The sequence below is a fragment of the Pelecanus crispus genome, chromosome Z (genome assembly GCF_030463565.1).
Source record: "Pelecanus crispus isolate bPelCri1 chromosome Z, bPelCri1.pri, whole genome shotgun sequence".
Classification (NCBI taxonomy): Eukaryota; Metazoa; Chordata; class Aves; order Pelecaniformes; family Pelecanidae; genus Pelecanus; species Pelecanus crispus.
In genome coordinates, this window is record NC_134676.1 from 14045645 (window position 1) to 14066951 (window position 21307).

General features: G+C 40.0%; 1 protein-coding gene across 3 annotated transcripts in view; it reads left to right on the forward strand.

Annotated features, from left to right (window-relative positions):
• The window catches only part of RAI14 (retinoic acid induced 14), a 79212-nt gene that overhangs the window by 39711 nt on the left and 18194 nt on the right, over nt 1-21307 (forward strand). For all 3 annotated transcript variants that reach the window (XM_075726435.1, XM_075726436.1, XM_075726434.1), the window contains exons 2-3: nt 3315-3445; nt 20355-20443. In XM_075726435.1, coding sequence (XP_075582550.1) covers nt 3315-3445; nt 20355-20443 — 220 coding nt within the window. The remainder of the gene's footprint in view (nt 1-3314; nt 3446-20354; nt 20444-21307) is intronic.

The window sequence follows — 21307 nt, forward strand, 5'->3', positions numbered from 1 at the left end:
TTAAGCACCTTACATAGAATAGAACACAGCTATTTTACTTTATAAATGAGCATAACTCCTCTGCACAATGATGAAGGGAAACTGCATGTATCCTTTTGTTTTCCAGGAGCAAAACAAAATTGCTGCTACAGTAGTGTTAAAGATATTATAGCATCAGTAAGGAAATCTGAAAACGTGCAGTTGGAAGAACTAATGTACGTGGATTAGGAATGTGTCAGTCTCTAAAATTATTCATTCCTTTAACAACTGAGTCACAGTGCTTAGAAGAAGAGACACTGATTAGACATAGAAGTGAAAACAGGGGTCTAAAATGACTGTCAAGTACAGGTCTTCCTACCCTAGCCTTCGGCCTCTACCACTTTCCTCTAAGCAGGAAAAAGAATTACCAGCTTTGTGTGAAAAATAAGGAAATGTACACTGATAGCCTTTCCTTGACACTGAGATGAAGCTGATAGAACTGTTTTCAGGGTCCCTGTGAGAGACTGCATTACTTAACAGTTTGTTCGAGTTCAGTTCTGTTTAGTTCTTAAATATAAGGGAATCTGTTTAGCTGTACAGATAAGTAGGAAGCAATTTTTTAAATGAGATATCATTAAATCTTTAATTGTGGTTGTGTGAGTGTGTATTTTTTGTTACCAAAAAGGGTATGGTTGAAAACTACAGTAAAGATGAATTAAAGTCTCTGTTCTTGTAAGAGACTAATACTGTAGGCCATAAAATGTTTTACTGTTAGCATGAACATGGCATCATTCTGCAACATCAGGATCACTTTCAGAACACTTCAGGCTTCCCCATTCAATATCTATATATCTCCTAGGTGCAGCTTCCACACTAGATAAACAGTGAGGGGTAATTTGGGACCCAGCTGTGTTAGCTTCTCTTGGGTCTGGGATGTTAATGATAGTGTAATTATGGACAGGGATATAGTTTCCACAGCAGCTTCTCAAAGGGGAAATTGACTGTTCATCGCAGTTCTTTCTTAAATTTGGGAGTTGGCATTAGTGTGCTTGCTTGCTTATACCAGAACACTGGATACTGGATTATACATCAATAATGTTTCCATTTATTAGCTGAATATTGAAGAAATATTCATGAAACTGCTTCCTGAAGACGTGGTCATTTTTGTACTAAAAAGCTGAATGCTCTTCTGAAAGTTGTTCTGCCAAGGATTTTCAGCAGGCCTTAATCTTAACATTTTCCTGTAGCTTATTCTGTTTCATGTTTCAGCATTAAACTTGTTATTTCAGGTCATGAGAAAATCTTAAATTAAGTGTTGTATTTCTTTTTCAAAGTACAGGTTCGTATCAGGTTAGATCTGGGGGTGGGGTGGTGTAGATTATCATGTTACCTGCTAATATCCTTTCTTTTCCAAGATTTTTTTTTAAAAAAAAGGGGCAGGAGTTATGTACTACCAGTGCTTTACACTCATCTTGGTGATATGTGGAAAGGGTGATTCATCAAATATCCTACATTTACATATTTTATACGACTGAATAATAAAAACCACAGAAACAGGACAAACTCCAAAACAAAAGGCATAATATGCTGTCAAACAAACAGTGTTAACTTTAAAGGTCTTATTTACAAGTAAGATACATTTTTTAACATCTGTTTTTAATAACACACTCCCTTTAAAGCATGAAATTCCCCAAATGAAGAATATGCAACGAGTTTCATTTTAGGTGGAGCCTGCTGCTTGGCTAGCCACTCATTGTCATGGAGTCTAAATATTGCTAGGGGAAACAATTTTTTTTGCTGATGTAATTAATGCACTAGAGTCTACAGAGGTTTATTCTAGTGCTATAAGAATAAAGAATATAACCTGCTCGATGTGCATTTACCCGCCAGTCATACCACTGCCATAACAGACTGCAATTGCTTTTTGTCTTCTGCATGCCATTCCTTTGACAGAGCTGCCGTTCATACTCTTGGTTCCAGGTGGTGTTCTTTCAACTCCTGTCTGCTCTCCTGCTCAGACTGCACTCTCCCTAATGTTTGTTTTATTTGGTTTTTAAATAACTAGTAACCCAGAACACCTTCCTCCTGTTCTGGTTCTCAGGGTGTGCACAGCCTGTGTTGTTAGTTCACATCAGCGTGCACCTCATACACTTTTCCTCACAAGTCGAATCTTTTGTTCAGCTGGGGGCAAAAAAGTCTCTGTAGAGCATCAGGACAAGGTGGGTTTTTTGAGTATTTCTCAAGGAGTGTATTAATATGAATTTAGTCTTTCTGAAAGATGTGTAGAAATCGAGTGCTAATGAATAGGTAGTCATGCTGGAGATGAGCTGACTGATGTCAAAGAGAAAGCCATAGCCTGTTGAAGGTAACTCTCCTGAGTGTAGCAGGGTGCTAATGCTCATCTAAATGCAGCTTTTAATTGCACCAGGTTGCTCTTCTTGAAGACTGAACCCTCTTGTCAGTCCGGACTAGAAGGCATGGATGGAACTTTCACTCCTTTTCCAGAGCTTTTTTTTGCTGTGATAACATAGGATACAGAAGGTTAACTGTCCTCTGTTTTCTTAGTATCTTGCTAGATCCAGCTTGGAGGTCTGGTAGAGGACATAGGCCGTGACCTGAGATTTCAAAGGGGAGGGGGAATCATCATGTTAGGAAGTAGCGTCCTTTCCCTGATTCAGCCAATAAGGAGAAAAAAAGACTTAGTGGATTAAGTTTGGAGAGATTTAAATGTAGGGTGGTCATCTTTTCTTTCAGCAGCACTAGGGATGTGCCATCTGAGTGGTTGATTTGTTTGTTTTTAAGACAAATGTAGGGGATAAAAGCTCAGTAAAGCTAGTTACAGTCTGCAAAGGGCAGTCTCTTAACCTGTTATTCTCTACAAAGTGTGAGCTGGGAAAAGCCTTAAATGTGGAAAGTTTTCGCTGGCCTGTGTTGTTAGGGTGGGGTGTGAATCAGCTGAGGCACCTCATCGCTTATCTACATGATGTATGTGATGAAGGTCCAGCGGGGCCAGTACAGCTCCAAAATAGAAACAAGGACTAGACAAATGAAGGAGAACTTTTTAAAATGTAGTAAGAACAAATGGATTTTTTCCCTGCACTACTCTTCTACAGAGTTTCCATGTTACAGGTCATCTCCAGTAATTGCTGAGGCCCTGGCTCGAGCTGTTAAGTCCTTGGAAACCTGTGCTGCACAGCTTGCAAATTACTTTTATGCGGCTATCTCTGTGCCATTTCTTTGGGTTGGGCTTTTGTTTCAGCTTTCAATGGTGATAAATGTGTGCGGGATCATTCAGGAGAGCCTGGACACAGTGTTGGTACTAATAATATTTCTCCCTTCTCTTTCTTTTACTCCAGACCAATGAGTGGAATAAGAACGATGATCGACTGCTGCAGGCGGTGGAGAATGGCGATCCTGAGAAAGTGGCTTCATTGCTGGGTAAAAAGGGAGCCAGTGCTACCAAACAAGATAGTGAGGGCAAAACTGCGTAAGTCCAAATTACACTTGTGATTTAAGCACAAGGGGGGTCAATAAAACAGCCTTGGATGTGTATGCCACTTACATGAATTAAGAACCAGAGACCATCCTGAAAATCATAGAATCGTTTAGGTTGGAAAAGACCTTTAAGATCATCCAGTCCAAACAGTAACCTGATGCTACCAAGTCCACCACTAAACCAATTAAGGGTAGAGTAATAATTAATTACATGTTTCCTGGATTGGTGGCTGGATTTTTTTTTAAATGAAAGTAAAACAAGAATAGAATCATTAAGGTTGGAAAGGACCACTTAGATCATCAGTCCAACCGTCAACCCAACACCACCATGCCCACTAAACCATGTCCCAAAGTGCCACGTCTACACGACTTTTGAACACCTCCAGGGATGGTGACTCCACCACCTCTCTGGGCAGCCTGTTCCAATGCTTGACCACCCTTTCCATGAAGAAATTTTTCCTAATATCCAATCTGAAGCTCCCCTGATGCAACTTGAGGCCATTTCCTCTTGTCCTATCACTAGTTACCTGGGAGAAGTGACTGACACCCTCCTCGCTACAACCTCATTTCAGGTAGTTGTAGAGAGCGATAAGGTCTCCCCTCAGCCTCCTCTTCTGTAGGCTAAACAATCCCAGTTCCCTCAGCCGCTCCTCATAAGACTTGCTCTCTAGACCCTTCACCAGCTTCATTGCCGTTCTCTGGACACATTCCAGCAACTCAATGTCCTTCTTGTATTGAGGGGCCCAAAACTGGACACAGTATTCCAGGTGCAGCCTCACCAGTGCTGAGTACAAGGGGACAATCACTTCCCTGCTCCTGCTGGCCACACTATTCCTGATAGAAGCCAGGATGCTGTTGGCCTTCTTGGCCACCTGGGCACGCTGCTGGCTCATGTTCAGCCGGCTGTCAGCCAACACCCTCAGGGCCTTTTCTTCTGGGCAGCTTTCCAGCCGCTCTTCCCCAAGCATGTAGCGTTGCATGGCGTGGTTGTGACCGAAGTGCAGGACCCGGCACTTGGCCTTGTTGAGCCTCGTACAACTGGCCTTGGCCCATCAATCCAGCCTGTCCAGGTCCCTCTGCAGGGCCTTCATACCCTCGAGCAGGTTGACACTCCCACCCAACTTGGTGTCATCTGCAAACTTACTCAGGGTGCACTCAATCGCTCACCTAGACTATTGATAAAGGTATTAAACAAGACTGGCCCCAAAACTGAGCCCTGAGGAACACCGCTTGTGACCAGTCGCCACCTGGATTTAACTCCGTTCACCACAATGCTCTGGGCTCAGCCACCCAGCCAGTTTTTCACCCAGCAAAGAGTACACCTGTCTAGGCCGTGAGCTGCCAGCTTCCCTAGGAGAATGCTGTGGGAATGAAGTTTTCTTTTTCATCTGAAGCACAATACATTCTGGAAAGCTCCTTTCTGGTAGTCTATATTTGTAATTCTACATTTAAAATGCCGTTTCAGAATCACAAACCCATTGAGGTAGCTTGCAGCTGTATTGCTGGGTAGATTGAGGCCATTTTAGGACAGGGTATTTTGGAACTTGGGAATTTCATGGCATACTGCAGATTGCACACTCCAAAAGGCATTAATCTTTAGGGCTATGTTTTCCCATGGGCACTAGTTTAATGACACAGAAATTAAGATAATTTTTCTTTCTAATGGGTTAGTTTGAACTGAAACTGTGGTGACTGAGTTTTAAAATCTTGCAGATGCTAGTGATTCATGCAACTGTTCCTTGTTTTGATTGAAGTTTGGCAATGAAAGTTTTGTGTGAACGAGATTCCTTTTGCAGTCTCAATGTATTTCATATATAGCATTTTCTTCTTCTGTTCTTCCTCTTGTTCTCTTCTGAACATTCTGAATTGTAGAAGATAAAAGATTCCAGTGAGAAAATTACAGCCAAGAGATTGCTATCATTAGACTTTCTTATGGAACAGAAAGATGATTAAATGGATAAATGAGAAATAGGCATCCTATGACAGAACCAAAGCCTTCATAAAATTCTGGATAGATGGGGAGAAAGAGAAAAGTTTCTAGTCTTAGGAGAGGCACCACAGGCAGTTTATACCAAAGAATTACCTCTGGGTTACATTTATTGAGTCATGCTCTGCTTCTTGCTTAGTCTGTTTCTGTTTCCTGCATCTGCTCCATTTCTGTTCTGCATGTGAGGAAACTGAATGATGGCAGGGACTCATAATGACCTGCAACTTCTTATTGCAGAAGTCCAAGTCCTCTAATTACTTCAAGTGGGCTTTCTCCACACTTCAATTTGTTTTTAATTTTCAAAAGTTACATACACGTGTTTTTCTTTTGAACATAATCGAAGCATGACTTCCATTGAATCTTCTGAATTACAGCTATGTTTAGCATCTCATGTTTTTACAGTCAACCTAACTTCAGAGCTAGATTCTTAAGCTGCACTGTATCCAGTGTAACACCTCGTTTGCAAGTTTCATATATAATTTTATACTATGAATTTTTCTAGAGAACCAACCGAGACTGAAATTATCAATGAGTATGCACAAGCCTCTTAACTCTAAGAAATAGGACTGTTGTAACTGTAGGTTTCTTGTGCAATGATTTTCAGCTTCACAGGGATGCACCACAAAATTACCCCTTTTTCCTCTTTATTTGCAACTACAAATAAATTGATGACCATATATTTGTATTAATGATGTTGTTACTAATAATGCAGATACAAGTATTTCTTTCAATTGCTTGTAACACATGTGAATTAATGCTATGAAGATCTCTGCTTCTGCTTGTTCTGTATGCTCATTTAATTGTCATTTCCTTTTTTAGTTATTTCTGTGTAGTGGTTTAAAAGAAAGCTTGAGAGAGAACAAAGAAAAATAGTATTACTGTAATACAGAAATACAGTGTGTCAACTCTCATTCTGTTTCCAGTGCTTTGGGAAACTTAGCTCAGGTTATTTCTGTCTCAATTTTGAAAGATAGAGACTGACAGGTGTAGAAACAATGACACTGATCTGGAGAGACATAGCGACCAAAGAGTATCATGACCCAGAAATGTTCTCCAGTATGGCTTATTAATAATGGGCAGTGTCTTGTTTGCATTTTTTCCCACTTCAGAGTCTTTTTAGTGTGTGCAAAATGAAGTACAGCCATCATTTCTGTATAGGTAGGCTTGTTTCTCCTATGTTTGCACTGTGGTGCCAGGGCTTCACTGCTGTACAGCGATTCTGGGTGCCTAACAGAGCTGTTTTGCCCTATCTCGGAAGCTCTGCTTAGAGGCATAGACCCTACTGCAGCCCAGCACTGAGGTCTGTTAGTGTCCCACAGAAGCATGGTATTTGTTTGTCAGCTACCTCATCTGTGACATGGGAGACTCTCATGCTGGGAAAGTGCAATCTGCAGAGGTCTTTTGGGGATAACGGGCCACCATTGTGCTCAGATTTCACTGGTTACATTTTAGAAAGTGGTCTGCAGTGCCATGTGGGAAGGGAGCTCTTTGGATGAGTGGTCTATTGATCCCTCTGAATATATATTGATGCATTTGTTTACATAATTAGGCTGAAGGTGACTAACCAGAAGAACATGATGGATTCAATTATGTAACAACGCGCATAATGTGATTAAAGACTTTGGAATGTGCTTGAAAGCAAAAAAGGAGAAACAATGACATGTTGCAGTACAGGTTTGTTAGGTCTGTCATTGCCTGTTCCCTTAAGGTGTGACATGTTTCTTTTAAGATCTTTTCTTTTTCATTCTTTTCGTTAATAACCCTACACACAAAATTCTTGATGCTGCCCAGATATTTATTTGAAGTATAGTAATATGGTACATTATTTTAAACAGAAAGTGGAGAGGATGCTAACTTTTCATGCTTAAAGGGGTACTTCTAAGTTGTTTTTTTTTTTTTATAATAAAATGGTTTCTTAATATAAAATGCTTGAACTGAGAGGAACAGAGACCAGAACCCAGGATATTCTCTGTTTGTCTTGTTGAGTACTGTGTGCATCATTCCACTGAGTCCTGCTACAGTGTGCTCCAGCTCTGGCTCAGTTTTGGACATAACCACCTAAATTTCATCTGTATCCTCTTTTGCTCTGTCCTGTAGGTCCTTTTCTTTGTGGCTTGCCCACATGCAATAAAATAGAGATGCTTAAATTAATGAGGTCTAGGTACCAGTAACTTTCTCAGAGGTAACATTTACAGATTTTCATCAGGAGATTTCACTCTCCAGCAGTATCTCTTAAAAAAAGTATTAAAAAATACCATCAGAGTAATGAAATGAGTTTTTTAAGGCTTGCCTGACTTTCCACACCACCTCCCTGCCTCTGACTCAGTCCTTTCTATAAAAAATAAATCAATTTTAAGGCCATGGAGCAAATCCACCTTTGGCATAAGTTGACATAGCCCCATTGTTGCTCCCACTTACACAGCACAGACTATTGCCAGGCATACTTGTAATAGAACCTATCTGGAAATCTGACTCTGCCATTATAGTCTTATTCTGCCAGATAGGGGTTTTTTGTCCTGCTTCTTTAAACAACAAAATAGTGCTTTCCAGTTTGGAATTTGATCATTTAAATCCCACTTAAACTAACAAAAAAGAGTTTTCAAAGAGAGCCTTTTCAGGAGGGGATAGGATTCATTCACGTACTGCGCTTTCCACAAGAACAAGTGTTCAAATGGGCTGTTACTTAACGAAGCTGCTGCTTAATATTGAAGGGGAGTGTGGGTGGGGGAGAATTTTGGGAAGGATTCACAATGTATAAATGGCAGCACTTCCTTGTCCTAAAGTTATTTTGTCTGTGTGCCAGTCCATCACTGCCATGTTTGCATGTTTCTGCAAGGTACTGAACTAGAATTAAATGCTTATGGCTATTAAATGAAACAATAGGTCTCTGTAAATTTTTTTTTAACTGTAATTGAATCAGCTGTTGTTTAATAAAATGAGGGTGACAGTGGTATAAAAAAAAGCTTTAGAAACCTCCACAAATGTACTCTTTAAGGACTTTTCACAAAACTATTCTCAATAGCAGTTAGTAGAAATGATAACTTTTCATTTGAACCAGAATGTTCATGCCTTGGAGGCTGAACCAAAAATAAATTTTGGAGCATATTCGAACCCCAAATCCTTTATATTTATCATGTACATAGTATTAATTTTTCTTTTCTTTCTTTTGGATCTTATCATCTAAGGAGGTGGGGTGAGTGGCATGAAGGACATCACTGTTCAAAAAGTAAATCAGGTTTTAATTACCTTTGAGAGAGAGTCTTTCCTTGTATGTAATAATATTTATCTTAAAGGAAGCTGTTGGAAGAATATAGACCTACTACAGTTGTTTATACTGTTGTAGTTGAGAAAGAAAACCATAGGAAATGGTTTAGACAGCCCATCTTCAAAATTGGAGAAATCGGGTGAGCCCACTGCCTATGAAATGGGAGAATTGTATTATCCTCCCTTTCTTGGTCACAAATTGCTATAAATCCTCTAGGAGACCTTGAAATTCAGGCAGTCTCTGCATTATCGTCTTATGCACATGTTGGGGGTCCTCAGTCTAACACCATGCTCTAGAAGATGTTTCTTTTGTGGAGACTGTGTCATCTCTTAAAATTGCCTAAACACTTAAGTAGAAAAGCATACTAGTGTACTGTCTTTCGGAAGTTGTAGGATGGGAGCTGCAAGAAAGGTCTTGTGCCTGAGGATTGTCACCTCTCCAGGAATGGAGTTCATTGGTGTTCCAGTGACCTGATACGATCCCTGACAGAAAATATTTTTTTTAATTTACTTTTATCACAATATTTAATTTATGACGGTTCAGATGGTCACAATAATGTCTAGGTTTTGGAGCATGGATAAAGTAAGGAAGATGACAGTGATCTCCACGTGTGCTTTATCTCTAGCCAACAGATAGCTGAAATCTGGTTCTTATTCCAAAATTTCTTGTAAAGTTTATTTCTGTGGGAGATCTGGGTGTAAAAGCTTTTGTGTCCTCAAAACTTTCCTGAAGTTCTTTTCAGGCTCAAATCCTGATTGTTCCTTTTTGTTCCCCCTGCAGCATTGTTATGAATATAATTCAATTAAGATGTTGATATTAAGTTTCCTAAAAAATTGCTTTCTACTTTAGACTAACACTTAGAGATGTTAATGAAACATCTGGGCATGGTTGGGCGAAGCCATCCTCTGCCAGTGTACTAAATTGGGCTAATTAACTTTCTGTTACGTTCAGTATCTGCCAACTGTTAGTGTGTAGTGAGAGGAAATGCTCTTATCTCCATAACAGAGGAACAATACTTAATTTTTATTTTATAATTTGGCAATCCATGAAAAAATCCACATTTCATACAAACATTACTGTATTGACAATCAGGCAGGGTTTTAAGTGACATCTGTGGGCTGGAATTCATGTTAGTGGCTTGTTCCTGGCTCTTGTCTGAAACTGTGTAGTGTAGACCATTTCTGATCGTTTTGAGTACATGACCCCTCACTTAGACTTGGGGATGTCACGATCCAATTTTTACAGAATTCTTAGCTATAGTTTTGACAAGACTTGATATCAACAGCATTCAGGTTCTATCATATGCATTTTTGAAGCAACTTTTTGTAAGGCATTTTAGTATTTTTAGACGTTCATGTTATTAAAAAAAAAAAGTGAAGAGGCCATCTTCTGAAGAGACAGAAATGAATGCTCTTTAGTTTGATTTCAGTTATGAAGATCCTAAACTTCACTTCTGAAAAACCGAAGCTTTCTACTTTCTCTCTTTAGTGATTTCCTGTATTTTAAAACAAACAATTCCACTTCTTTAAAGAACAAACTCCCTATTTCATATAAAGTTCTTTGAGCATTGAGAAACATCCCAACAGGTTTTGCATCTTAGATGCACAGGACTTCCTGCAGATGATAGCTAGAGTTCAAAGGGGAAACAATCAGTCTGTAACTTCTTCTAGGAGCCAGCGTGCGTCTTCTGTTCTATACTTGGTTTTTCACACAGGCTGATAGGATGGCTGTTCTTAATAAAATGTTGCATTTCATTATCTGTTAGTAGGGCTGTCATCTCAGAAGAAAGCAAGTCATCTTCTGAAGAGCCCCTGCACACGTGTTCAGATAGCCTGTGAGCTGCCCCGTTCCACTCCTGCTCATGGGTGGGATTGGCCAAACCTGTAGTGCAGCATCAGGCAGCTGCTGGAATTTTCTGCAAAGCAGCTCTATTTGCGGAGTTGCCAAATACCCAGACTTTACCAGACCTGGCCAGGTTTCAAGAAGTCTGTCAGTTGCTTTGACCAGAGCATAGCCTAGATGGTTGGAAGTTTTTGTATGCCTGGCTTGAAACAGCTGCAGCTTGGCTCATGTGGAGGCAGAGCCCAGTGCCTGACTTTGGCGTGAGGAGCGCTGTGGCTGCTCTTTGCACATATCTTACCTGAGCTGGTAGGGGAGCACAAGGGAAGCGTGCCTCTCATGGGTCGGGCCAGAACCAGGCTCTCTAAGGCTGGAGGGGACAGGGCTAAGGCCGCAGTTGTTTTCAGATTTATATCTACATAATGGGCTGCAGTTGTTTTACATGTTTTTGAAAGACTTACGCAACCAAATGAGCTGTATGTGTGGATTTTAATTACACCAACTGGCTGCTACTGGCTTAAAAATGTACTGTAATCTAGGAAGGGGAAGGGAACAGACGGCCAAAACAGAGCAATGTGCAAATTTTGGATTTATTTCTCAGGCAAATAGGCTATGCTGGTATCTGCTTATTTATTGGGCTTGTATATCACTCTGCATTTTATGCTACCTGCTTTATAGGTGCATTCTGTGTTAGGAAAGTACTAACTGGAAAATGTAGGAAACCTCTGAGGTTGCCTTTTCCTGCACATGTCTGTGTTTCAGTCCCTACTGCTCTTCAGAAATGTGGAATCTTAAAAGCTTTAGTAGTACAGTTATTCTGAAATGCAAAATAAAAATATATTGCCATAATCATTTAAAGAGTTTATAAAAACAAATGTTAAGAGGTCATCTTAACCAGTGGTCTCTGAAGAATGTGTTACTGGTAGCTTAATTGCTACAAGTACATATTATTGCACTTGGTTTTTTTCCCCTATGAAGTGAAGTTCACTTCATACAGTTTAATGGGAAAAAAAAAAATCCAAATGTTCTGTTTGCTTCAAATCTGAAGAGTTCTGAAGTACTGTAAGTGTAAAAGGCACAGAAACTTCAAACAGAGCACATAACCCTGAGCTATCCTTTGTCAGCATCCCTCATGTCACATAATAATATCCATGCTCTTTGGTTATTGGAGCTCTATATGCAGTGCTTAAGCCTTGCTGGATTTTCATGCAACAAAAATATTTTCTTTAGATTAACTTCTATTCAGTTGTGCTCAGCCTTTCCAGGCTTTTCCTGGCCTCTTGTTATGCTAACATAGTTTGGGATTTCCTTGCACTAATTTCATGACTTTTCATGTACTAAGGTGGTTATTAGCATTTGCTGGCCCATAGGCAGCAATACCAAGTGGGTTGGAGGATGAAGGTCAAGGGAGACGCTTGTCATTGCTCTCATTGTTGGGCTTAATTTTGACTTTGCACTCTATTCTGGCCTTGCAGGAAAGTGCAGCAGATCGCTAGCTGGTTTTACCTAACTCAGGAAGGAAGTTACATTGATCTGGGCACATCCATGGCACCCTCAAGGATTTCACCCTGTGCTAAAAAGATGTTTTGCCAGAAGTCATATATATTGAGAACCTAACTGTGCACCCCTTTGGGCTTTAGATGTGGCATGTGTTTTTAAAGAAACTATCAGAAAGAATCTTCCCTACTTCTCTGCCTTTCTCCATCCCTCTGAACTTGGGTTTAGAAGCACAGGCGACACTGCTCTCATTTCTAGGCTCTTTAAGTTTTTGAGACTTCATTGTTTGTTGTGCTTTGTCCTTTTTCGTACCCTACAACACCAAAAATAAAAGTAGCATTTAAAACTTCAGAGTTCTGTCAACACCTAGGAGTGCCCTGAAGCTTGCCCTTGGCAGAATCTCTGTTGCAATTTGCTGACCATAGTTATTGAGGACTTTAAAAATGGATACTCTGCAGGAAACTTCATATGATAAATCTAAATTGTGAACACTTATGTTTACAATTAATGGTACATGGAAGAAAAGTCTATACGTCTCAGACTTGAAGTGGGAGTTTGTGGTAATGTGGTAATGGAGTTTGCCAAAGAAAACTGTGTATGAAAATGGAACTGCTGGAACACAACCTGAGAATGAAAAATAGAAAGCTTCTGGGGATCCCAGAAATCTCTCTGAAGACCAGCTGGGTGGATATTTTTGCTGAGTTTGAAGGCTAAAATCAGGAGTCTGTAGCTTGCCAGCTCCTGTGTTGCATGATGCAATTACTTATTTCCTATTAAGAAAACAGCCGTTCACCAGGCTTGCTTTTTATTAATGTCCTATACTTCGAGGTGTGTATGATTGAAACAAGACTTTTTATGCTATGAGGCAAAGCTGGAAACTTTATATGAAAACTGTGTTTGATTTGGTGGTGGTTTGTTTTTTTGGTTTTGGTTTTTTTTTTTTTTAAAAGGTGTTCCAGAATATATGCTAACGCAGAAGCAGCATATGTAGGGTTTTTGCCAGAGGGTTTTGTGTGTATTGGGGGAGGGCAGATGCCATCTCATGTTTAAATAGAAGATAGGAGAACACAGGCTGTGTGTGTCACTTCACTTTGCAGTGGCTGGTACTAAGGGGGAGAGAGCGGAAAAATCTCCCACAACTCCCAGTAAATCCATACCTGCCTATGTCAACTTCTTAAAATCTTAACCCACCTGCACTCCAGAAGATGTTAGTAGCAACTCATTCATTGAATGGCTTAAAACTCGGAATACTTAATTTTCTCAGTTTGTAATGGTGCCAGCTCTGGCTTGAAAAAAAAAAAAATTATTTCCTGTAACTGTTTTTCCTAAGCTGATTTTTGCACTCCTGTGGGTGCATGCAGGTATGTGACAAGATCATGACACGAACTGAAAAGCTACATTTATTACATTTACTCTTAGGAGGAGATGAAATGGGTGCAGTGCGAATCTATGGCTTTTATTTGTTAAAAAAAAAAACCAAAACAGACAACAAAACCCCCCTAAATAATTAGTAAGTATTGATTGTGGTACCTGTAGATGCCCTATTTTCCTTTAAGGCAGTCTGATTTGCCCAACATCTGAATAGTTCTTCCATAATTAAATGACTAGCTGTTCCTAAGACATGTATCTTCTCAAATCTGTGACTGTCTCTTGATAATGCAGTCAGGGAAAGAGAAAGATTCTGTGGCTTTCACAGGGCAACATTCATGGTTTAATCTTAGTTTTTAGACTTAAGGTGAAATTCTACGTCCTGTTCCTTCCTTTGCACTGACAGGGTGCACACACCTGTGACTGTGTTATGAAACAGTGGAATGTAGCTTTGGTTTTCAACTGGGTTTGTTCCCTGTTTCAGCTCAGCAGCCGCACAGCTACCTACCTACATGTGCTGGTGCAAGGAAGAAGCAGAACCAGGCAGGCGCTGCTCATAGAAGCATGATCCTTGCTGGAACAGACAGTTACTGCTTTGCTGAAAGCCCTGTCTGGGTTGGCAGAGGAAGGCAGAAAACACCTCCAGTTTCAAGACCATTCTGGGGCTTTGCAAATCTTTAAATATAAAGGTGGTCATTTTTCTATGAATTAGGTTCAGGATGTGTCAAAAATTTGGTTTGTTTAAAAGGCTTCCTTTTGTCATTGGTTTTATGCTGATGAAATCTCAAACCATGCACAGAAAGGTAAACTATTCTGTAATTACTGGTCATCATGCTCCATGCGAGAGGACACCACACTGGACTTCTCCTGAGTGACAGAAGGCACTTCCTTCATGCACAGAATACACTGCTCTAGTGGTACTCATGGCCATTTCTCTTCCAGGTCAGGTCTCAGGCACTCTAGCACTTCTGCCACTCAGCCTGTGGTGGAAAATGATCAAAAGCAAGGTATTGTCTAATGTATTTATTTTTGCTGTTATTATTGAAGTGGGATTTGAGGCTTTGGGGGATAATAGATACTGTAAGCTAGGTGCTGCCTCTAAAATGCATAGACTGCTCAAGTCAGTGCAGAAAATCAGCTGGGTTACCAGTGGGTCTCTTTGTGACCGAGATAGCTGTAGACTTGCTTGCCTCTCTGATCTGGTAGCAGCGAAGCTTGAGTATCTTCCATTTCTACATTTTTTTAGTTAGCATTACAAAGACTCCAAGCAGCTCTGTATCTTTATTTTATCAGTCTTGTCTGTTTGTGTGAAGGTATCGGTTGATTGGGAAACTATAAATCATCAGACTGTTGGCAGACAAGTCAGACTTTTTAAAAGTCAACAAAGAGTGGATGTACACTAGCAAATGAAGAAGAATGATCTGCCTTGGGGAGGGATGTTTTTACTCAAAATAAACCTTAACAATGAGTGCATGTGAGTTCATAGTGTATTTCAAACATTCTTGCACTTAAAATATTTTCAGAGCACTCAGATTAAAATGGCAGAGAACAATAGTGTTATATGCTTGCATATAAATTTGACTTTGTTCCATGTTTGTCATAATAGAAAATAGCAAATACAATATTCACTTAGTATCCATAATTCAACCATGCTCTTTATTTGCTTTGGATTTTGGTAAGTAATGTGTCAGACTACTTTCCAGCCCTGGAGAAAATCTGTTACAGAGAATGCTAATTCTGCCCTGAAAAAAATGCTGGAGCATGACCTTACCAAACAGAGATGGAGCCCCCTGATTTGGTGTAATTTTTCTGCTCTTTTTTATTTTTCCCGTTTTTCTTTTCACAGATGAAAATTTCCTAGTTAGAAGGTTACCATCTTAAATTAAGACTTCATATTTGTTTTTCTTATATTATCATATTCCACTCTATTTTTGTAGCATTTTCCCTAGATATATGGACCACCCAGTTGTTCTAAGCCAGCTGTCAAAATAACATTCAGTAAGAAGATTGTGCTCAGTTTTGCAGGATGTAGCTGTACAAATGGTTAAGCAGAGAACCTGGTATGGCAGACCCATGTCTTATTGCTAACACCACCTTAGCAAGCTCATTTAGCTCCATTTTTACGAGTCTAACCTCTAAATGTGGATTAATTCTGTTCGTCTACCTGTGATGCAATGATTTGTAAAGAATTGTTTTATGTGAGCTAAGTAGTAAAAATTACAGCCCTTTTCTGTTTGAGTTAGACTGTGACATTTAAATAACTTCTGGAAACACGCAGTGTCGTCCTTTTAGCAAAGACCAGCTTTACCTGAACTCTTGTGCTCTTGTGTGTCAGACACTGATTGAAGAAGTCTCCATTCCCTTGCTAGCTTGACTTTATAACCAAAATGTGGAAAAGGTCCTTTGCCGTGAATAACAGATGGGCTTGTTTGGGACAATTTTAAGTGCTTCACCAGTTGACATCTCCTATCTGTAAGAAATCTGCTGTTTAAAACTAGTTCAGATATGTCATACACAGCTGTCCACTCTGTTCAGTCACCAAGCATTCATAAAAAGCATCACTCTATCAAGGCATTTGAAAATGTTATTTGAGTCACATTTCTGGTCAGGAAATTTCAGGTCCTGATCTCAGAGGTTTGAGGTGATATTCTTGTACCTGTTGTCTAGTTGACCCCAAATCTGATGAAATTTTGCTGTATGTTCGCTCTTATGATCAAGGCCTGTTTATTCAAACTGGGTTTTGTGTTCCTCCCAAAGAACATAATTTTTTACTTTATCTTGTTAAAGACTGAGTAGTTACGAGACCTGTACATTCCAAGTAGGAAAAAGCAGTGTCAACCAACTGATCTTTATCAGCTGCTGCAGAGGTGGGTCTCTAATGCTGACTTGCTTCATTTCTGCATCCAATGAGAAAACCGCTGGGAAGCATAGCTGCTCCTCTGTGGCACTGAAAGGTCTAGAGACAATCATAAAGGACCATCCCACCCCTCAGGAAGAATAGGAGTGTTTTACAATAAAAGAAATCTATCTCAATCAGTTCGGGCTGGGGTGTCAAGATGTGTCTCTTAAGTGGTAGTAACAGGCTTATCTATTGTGAAGGGAAAATTAACTATGTTGTAATGAGATTTTAGGCTGAATGAGAATCTAACCCTCACTGTGGCCCTTGCTCCAAATCAAGCTTTACATGTTTGTTTTTGTTTGCCTAAGTCATTGCACAACCAGGAAGTGGGAGGAACAGTTGTTTGCTTTCATATCAAGGGAAGTTTATTCGTGAAAGATGCAAGTAAAATGCACCACTGCTTAAGGCTTCCAGATGGTGAGAACTCCAGTGTTCGGAAACCTGCAGCTTTTGCCTCAAATATTTTAGGGAAGTTTATGTAGCTTGTAAAGAATTATTCTGTACTGAATGTCTACAGGCTTTCAAGAGGCTTTCAAGAGCCTCCCTTGCTACACAGGAGCCCTCGGTATCTACTACTAAAGTGTCTGGAGGTTGGTTTGGTTTTTGGGTTTTTTTTTAAAAAAAAATGTGGAAAAAAAATTGGGGTCTGTTAACTTTAAAATCAGTTAGAATTACTCTTCAAGGGGAAGTTTTTGCCCAGCACTCTGTAAATACTCTGACTTAAATATGACTGTAATCGGTTCACCCCAGCCTGGAGTCATTCTCTTCTCTATCTTGAGCAGGGCTGATTTCCTGGTAAACGAGTTCCCTTTACTAAAGCTAACTAACTATGTCCCCCATTCTCCTCCCAACTGCTTTTAGATTTTTAAGAAAAAACATCACACTACGGGGTTGTGTGAGAGATGGTAGCAGTGTAAGGACGTAGGGAGGGGACACACAGCAAGCAGTTGGGAGGGAGCTGTAGCAGTCCAGTGCTATTTGGCTTAGGTCACTGTGTACATGGCTGAGAGTTAAACCTTATCATCCTCTCTTTTCATGGGACTGTCCACACAGCATCTATATTCTTGCTTTCATTAGATCTTTACATCCTTCATACCTGTTCCCTCATCTTTCACACCACCTGTACTGCTTACAGATGATTTTTCTTTCATCCCATCAATTTGGAAGAAGCAGTATTTTTAATCAGGCCTTTCTTATTTGAAAATTTTTTTGGCCACATGAAACAAAGCATCCGCATGTGTGACGGCTTGTTGACAACTGCCATAGGAATTGTTTGCGTTGGTGGGACTGATGTGTTCGTAGGTACGTAGCCTTAAAGGGGTTAAGTTTTTCTTCTCCTTTGATACTTCCTTTGCAGTCTGATTTTGTCTAAATAAAACTTCTTTTTCAGTTGCGTATTCATGTTGCATTTGGCACCATCCTGAACAGTCTGTCCCTAAAAACTCAGTGTCCCAGATTTAGCCAAGTTGTTATTATTCGGGTATTTATTATTTTTATGAATATTGTCAAATGTAAGTGAGCCAAGTGCGTGCTTCACAGCCTTGCTAAAATTTAAGAGACTTCGATTATGTTATGTGTCTACACAAATGTATCTGAACGTGTTTTGGTATTTGCTGGTATGTTGTGCTGGCTAAATTAGAGGTATTGGAATTTGTCAGACTCCTTTGGTGTCCCTCCCCCAGCCATTTTCCCAGAGGCTGAGAAACCTCTTCTTCTGAAGAATAATGTTTACACAACTTTGCATTGGTCACCAAGTACATGAAGTTTTCATTTTGAATGACTAGAGGACAGCCAGCAGCAGTGCTTTTTATGCTGTTGAAAGTGTTAACTCTTCAGTTTGTTTATGGCAGTAGTAAGCACAAGGATGAGCACACAAGACATTTTTGTATTTGCAGAGAATGGTTCAAAGTTTAAGTGCTGCCTGTCTGCCATTTGCAATCAGCAGCAGCCAGTGTGGAAGGACTCCTTATAGGAAGTGAGGTAGTTGCTCTACTTGATAGAGGACTCTGTTGCAGGAGCTCTCCTGTTTTATTAATTCTCCGCCCTTTACAAGATCTTGTCTGTAGGTGTTTTTATCTGCTGAGTTTTCAGGAAGGCTGCAAAGAGTCTATGACTTAGAGAAACAAAGTGTTGCAGTTCACATACTATGTGCCAGAAGTATCTGTTTCATTCCTGCTTGTTATTCCCAGTTTCCCTGGTTAGCAGGCTGAACTTTCAGTGTTAGTTTTAACATTTAAAGGAAGCAGTTGTTCAAAATGTAAACTCTTAAATACAGTAGTTGGTTTGGCTACATGATTTGTGATGTTCCCTTTAGATTCCAGGGGAAAACCCCCTTAACACAGGGGTGCATGATGTTAAAAATTAATGTCTCCTTTAAAAGATACTAGAAAACATCCGGGGAATACTGGCTTTTTCAGTTTGGGGCATGTTGATGAAGGTCCCAACTTTTCACATGCAATTTAGTAGTAATTGGAAGTGTTTTGTCTTGAATTTGTTTTTTACTTTACCTCCACTGGAAAACAGCTCTGTATATCAAGCTGATATTAGTAGGACCCACGGAGAAACAGTATGTCTGCCTGTGCCCATATCTTGAGACTCGCTGATGTTGGCACGATATGCATCAGGAGGGCATAAACGTCTCTGTTTTCAGAAGCTTTTCCTTTGTTTTTGCTTCCCAGCAAAATTAAGTTAGCAGCATGTGTATAGGACTCCTTTTGTGAATCTTGAGGTGCCAAGGATGTCAAACATGAACCTTTGGCTGTAAAAAGGCTTGAATTCAGTATAACTTCTTTGGTTTGTTCTGTAATTATATCTTTGGTAATTGATGGTGTTAAGTGCATGTCCTGGTTTTGGCTGGGATAGAGTTAATTTTCTTCCAGTAGCTGGTGTAGTGCTGTGTTTTGGATTTAGGATGAGGATAATGTTGATAACACAGTGATGATTTAGTTGTTACTACGTAGTGCTTACACTACGACTTTTCAGCTTCTCATTCCCTGCCAGCGAGAAGCTGAGAGGGGGCACAGCCAGGACAGCTGACCCTAACTGGCCAAAGGGCTATTCCATACCATATGATGTCATGCTCAGTATACAAGCTGTGGGCAGTTGGCCCAGGGGACAGCAATTGCTGCTCAGGGACGGGCTGGGCATCAGTTGGCAGGTGGTGAGCAATTGCAGGGTGCATCACTTGCTTTGTATAGTATTATGATTATTATTACTACTACTACTGTTTTACTTTATTTTATTTCAATTATTAAACTGCTTTTATCGCAACCCATGAGTTTTCTCACTTTTCTGATTCTCTCCCCGATTCTACCAGGGCCGGGAGAGTGAGCGAGCAGCTGTGTAGTGCTTAGCTGCTGGCTGAGGTTAGACCATGATAGTGCATCCTGCCATGGTGTGGTTGGCAACCTCTGCAATTTGCTACTGTTCAAACAAACAGGTGCTTGAGGTGAAAAGAAAACCAAAAGTTGAAAAAATGCATCTCTAGCATAGTCTCACAAATATCCAGTAGCTTTGATTTCTCTAGGTGATATTCACAGACACTAAGGGGTTTTTTACCCCTCTACATGGAAGAAAGATGAGCTCTGTAAAGGACAGTGCAGAAGCACAACTTGATTTAGTTTAGGAGCTGACTCACCTTTCAGAGGAACTAAATTTTGTCCACTGAAAGGGGGAAATCAGGATTGACGAGAATGACCAGAGCAAGGTCAGTCATTGTGAATGTTTTCTTCATTAATTCCCCAAGCCCAGGCATTCTACGAGGATATATTACATCACTAGGGACATTAGTTTAGAAATTGTGTGGGACTAATGCACATAAGGCATATGACATGAGTTAATGAGACAGCAGCCTGTGTAAAAGTGTGACTACAAAAACTTTTTGATGTGCCTTCTCACTTTCAGAGCTATTATCTTCTTGGGAGGCAGTGGAGGGATGCCAAAAGATCTAAGGACAAGGAGAGGACAACTTGACAGTACTTGGTTTGTGAATGAAAGAGAAAGAAGGTCTTAATAAAAGAAAAGTAACATGTAAATGTTCTTTTCAGTTTTCACCTGGCAGCCACGAAAGGGCATGCAGAGTGCCTCAGGATCATGGTGACACATGGTGCAGATGTGACAGCCCAAGATGGTGCAGGTATGTCTCTGTGAGCACGCACATGTAGCATAATACACTCAGTTTGCCTATATAGTTCTTGATGTGCAGAGTGCAACTACAGATTTGCCAACAGTGCTTTTCCCTACACACTGTGTAGGAAAAGCAGTTGTAGTACTTGTTAGACATACTTGCTTTTCTGTGCATACAATTCCAATTCTAAAGCCCTTAAAAACTTTTCCCCTAATACTATAAATGGCAGCATTTATAGTGGACTCCAGATGCAAAATAGTTCCTCAATATTTTTTTTAATTATACTTATTTTTAAATTTAAAAAAAAAAAAATCCCCCTCCCCCAACTCTTTTTGTTAACTTCATTTGAGGCTTTTTATAGGTTAAATCAAGATCTTTGGTGTTGCTTTTATGTGTATCCAAGCTATTAACCCTATTAACTGTACAGGAGTTGCAGTAAGACATTTCCTCAGGATTATGACATAGCAAAAAGAGCTGATACAGGCCAAAACAGAGCTTAGAGCAATTAAGTATGCTGTTTCAGCCCTCAAAAGTCCTGTGCCTTAATTACTATTCCACTAGGAGAATGATGGGAGCTGAATTTGAAACTGACAAACTCTTCATAATAGATTTCAGTTGACATATCTGTGGAATCTGTGCCCAGCATTTTCTCTGGCTAGCCGAGTCACCTGAATGAGCTGTCAGCATTCTGGCTCTCCAGTAATGATCTGTAAATGTTGGGCTCATGGGTTCTGTTTTCGCCACTGATTGCAGCCTGAGGGAATTTCTGTCATACATGGAAATGATTTGCCTCTGTAAGGAAGTGTCTGTGATACTGGAAGAAGCATTCAGATTATACATAATGATAAGACAATATATGTACCTGATACAGAC